Source organism: Palaemon carinicauda, chromosome 24 (assembly GCF_036898095.1).
Source record: "Palaemon carinicauda isolate YSFRI2023 chromosome 24, ASM3689809v2, whole genome shotgun sequence".
Lineage (NCBI taxonomy): Eukaryota > Metazoa > Arthropoda > Malacostraca > Decapoda > Palaemonidae > Palaemon > Palaemon carinicauda.
The window spans coordinates 31,685,171-31,688,512 of NC_090748.1; the positions used below are offsets into that span (position 1 = coordinate 31,685,171).

Below are 3,342 nucleotides of genomic sequence, written 5' to 3' on the forward strand. Positions count from 1 at the left end.
TCATTCTAAAAACAGTAACAGTGCATTAACTTTGCACTTGCTATGCTCATGAACGGACTTAATCAATATTATGAATATCATGAAATTATTAAAAAAAAAAAAGATATTTCCTTCAATAACCAGAAAATAAAAAAAATGGGATGTACCAAAGTAATTTGAGAGGCTTGGGTTGGGTTACCGAAGTTATCAACACATGGAAAGAAAATACTCCAAAATAATTGAAGAAATGCCAAACCTGTAATAACACGTAAAAAAGATTTTTTTCCATTGTGATATAAGGCTGAAAGCAATAGAATGACCTTAAATGAATTTAAATTAATAGTAAACAGGCAACCTTTCTTAGAGAATGATGAGCGAATAGCAATCATATATATCTCATTTAAGCCGAATGATTTCACTTTCATACCATTGACAATATATCAGCGTTTAGAAACTTCTCTCATGATTCCATTATAGCCTATTTTGGTGGACATTGCACAGTATGAGTAATTAAAAACACAGAGTATAAATGTTATCTTTATTGTACTAAAGAAGTCGCTTAAACATAATGAAGAGATGAGCCACGGATGATCTCATATTAATAGATTAACAAATTCAAAAATGTCAAAGTTCGAGTCATCCGAAGATTAGATGTAACTTGCTTCTTCAGTTCACAACCTGCACGAACTTCTTAATTTTAGCCTCGTTTTCACTGGCTTCAATCTCCTGCCTCAGCTGTAAGTTTGTCTCTTCATAAATGGAAGCTGCAATGCGCACGGGAAGGCTTCATCCGATGACCGCATAACATCAGCTGCTGGTCGAAGATCGTGTCTTGACCACACATGAATGTATAATGTGCGGTTTCCACCACCTGCAAATGGATAATAACACACGAAAAGCGTAAGTGTTCATCATCATTTGATAAATTAGTTCCAACCCTTTTACCTATTCATGCTCCGTCTCCTTTTATAAATGCTCGATCAATAAGCCTAATTTCATTTAAAACATGTATTATTAAATTCATTTCACTTTTGCAAGATAGGTGACGTGAACCTTATATAGAATTCCTTGAATGTAATTACACACAAAGCTTAAAAACTGAAAAGGGGGAAAACAGAGAAAAAGACAAAATGAACTGTATTTCATCCTCCTTCATGAAATTTTGATGAAACGTTTGTGTTCTGTTATTTCAGTCGCTAATGAACACCGTTAAATTAGACCCTTTTGTTTACAAGAAAATGATATTACGACGTATTCATAGAACGTTCCTCTGAGGGATTAATTAGTGGAACAGAATTGTAAATTAAGCGAATGTCTGTTACTCTTTGTACAAATGAATTTCTCGATAGGAAACCATATGCTTTAATTTTTTGGGCTCAAATCATGTCGTCCTGAAGGAAGTTCCTGTAAGTAGCTTCCTAAGGGATATATGTACAATAGTGAAATTCCTAGTGAATTTTACCTTTAGGTATCCAGAATTCTAACTCCTGGCGCGAATATCCTTAAATTTATCTCAAGGATATCGTATAATATCAGAGGACGTATTCTTGACACGTCACATAGCAATACGCACCCCTAATAGCATTAACGCTTCGAGGGGAATGTGGCAGAATAGAAGGGGAGCCGTATCAATGCTACCCTAGTTCTCGTACTATTGAGTATCACACCAGAGCTATATCCAATATGGCGAACATTCCTTATTTTGTAGTGATTTCTCTCAGAGGTGTTCCCTGTTAATCTGACATTTTCGATCGATTTTCATGGATATTTGTTATAAATTTTCCAGCTTTTTTCACTCGTAGAACCCGAAACTTTCATTTCATGATTTCCTTGCACTAGCGGTTAGGAAAAGATTTGGGATCTCAGAAGGCAATATAGAATTCTTAGAAGAATATAAAACTAAGTCAACGAGAAGACAATATGAGTCTTCTTGGAAAAAGTGGGTTGCTTTTGTTAAAGCAAAAGGACCGAAAGAAATTTCGATGAACTTCTGTCTGTCCTTCTTTGTCCACCTTCATAATACAGGCCTGACGGCCAACACGATAACTGTGTGCAAATCAGCCTTGACTAGACCTCTTCTATATGCCTTTCAAGTAGATCTATTAAATGAAATCTTTAATAAGATTCCGAAGGCATGTGCAAGGCTTTGGCCTGCACCACCACCAAAGCCCATTCCATGATCTTTGGATAAGGTCCTCCATTATGCCTCATCTATGAACAATGAAGATTGTTCCCTTAAGGATCTAACTCAAAAAGTTATTTTTTTATTCGCTATAGCCTCACTGGCTAGAGTTAGTGAAATAGTGGCCCTATCTAGAGACGAGGGCCACATTCAGTTCACATAAGCGGGAGAACTGAACCTCTTTCCTGATCCAACCTTTCTCGCTAAGAACGAGCTACCCAATAAGAGGTGGGGACCCTGGAAAATCTGCCCTCTGAAGGAAGATATCGCTCTATATCCGGTAGAGTGTCTAAAGGTCTATCTTTGTAGAACTTCAGACTTCAGGGGAGGAAAGCTCTTTAAAGGAGAAACCTCTGGATCAAACTTATCCCTAAAACAACTGAGGGTGAAGCTCACCTACTTTATTCGTACAGGAGATCCTGACAGTACTCCCGCAGGTCATGATCCAAGAAAAATTGCTTCATCACTGAACTTCTTTCAGTAAATGGACTTTGAGCGTCTTTGTTCATTCACCACATGGAAATCATCCAGAGTGTTTTACAAACACTATGCGAAGCAGGGCCATGAATTAAAGCACTATGTAGTGACAGCAGGTAGTGTATTAAAACCGGCCCACTAATGACTGTCATAGACAGTTAATTAATTAGGACCTCGAACGTCCTTGCTCATATTCTGGATGGGAATCATCCAGATTGTTCTACAAACACTATGCTAAGCGGCGGGTAGAATTTTTAAACCTGCCGTCTAAGTCTGTGGTGAACAGCTAATTGATTGGGACTGTCAATTAAAGGGAGAAGGGGTCATCACTTCTGGTGTGACCTCATTTTTATGAGTGTTACCATGGTGACACTATCTCTGTTCAACATCCCAGGTGTGGAATTATACAGATAGCACTAGTGCCGTGTATACGTAGTACACAGTGTTGATAGAATGTAACTGGTACAGAATTTTCGAAGAGAAGTTTTATTATAAAAATTTTCTTCAATCTAAGAGTGGCATTCATCATTTCTTTCCCTTTCATGAAAGAAATATAATTTCTGTATACGTTTCGTGTATAATTCTGGTTAATTCATTTAGTCATTTATTGGGAATAAATGTCTATTAGAATGTATTGTGTCCTAATTCACCCGACAATTGCATGTGTAAAATGCCAGAGTTCTTTGACTTACTAAAGTAAGTAT

General features: G+C 37.1%; 1 protein-coding gene across 1 annotated transcript in view; it reads right to left on the reverse strand.

Annotated features, from left to right (window-relative positions):
* Positions 1 to 581: 581 nt before the first annotated feature.
* Positions 582 to 3,342, reverse strand: part of LOC137617834 (uncharacterized) — a 10,040-nt gene continuing 7,279 nt past the window's right edge. The window contains 3 exon segments of the mRNA XM_068347783.1: positions 582 to 749; positions 752 to 772; positions 775 to 850. Of these exon segments, the coding sequence (XP_068203884.1) occupies positions 646 to 749; positions 752 to 772; positions 775 to 850 (201 nt within the window). The 3' untranslated portion in view covers positions 582 to 645.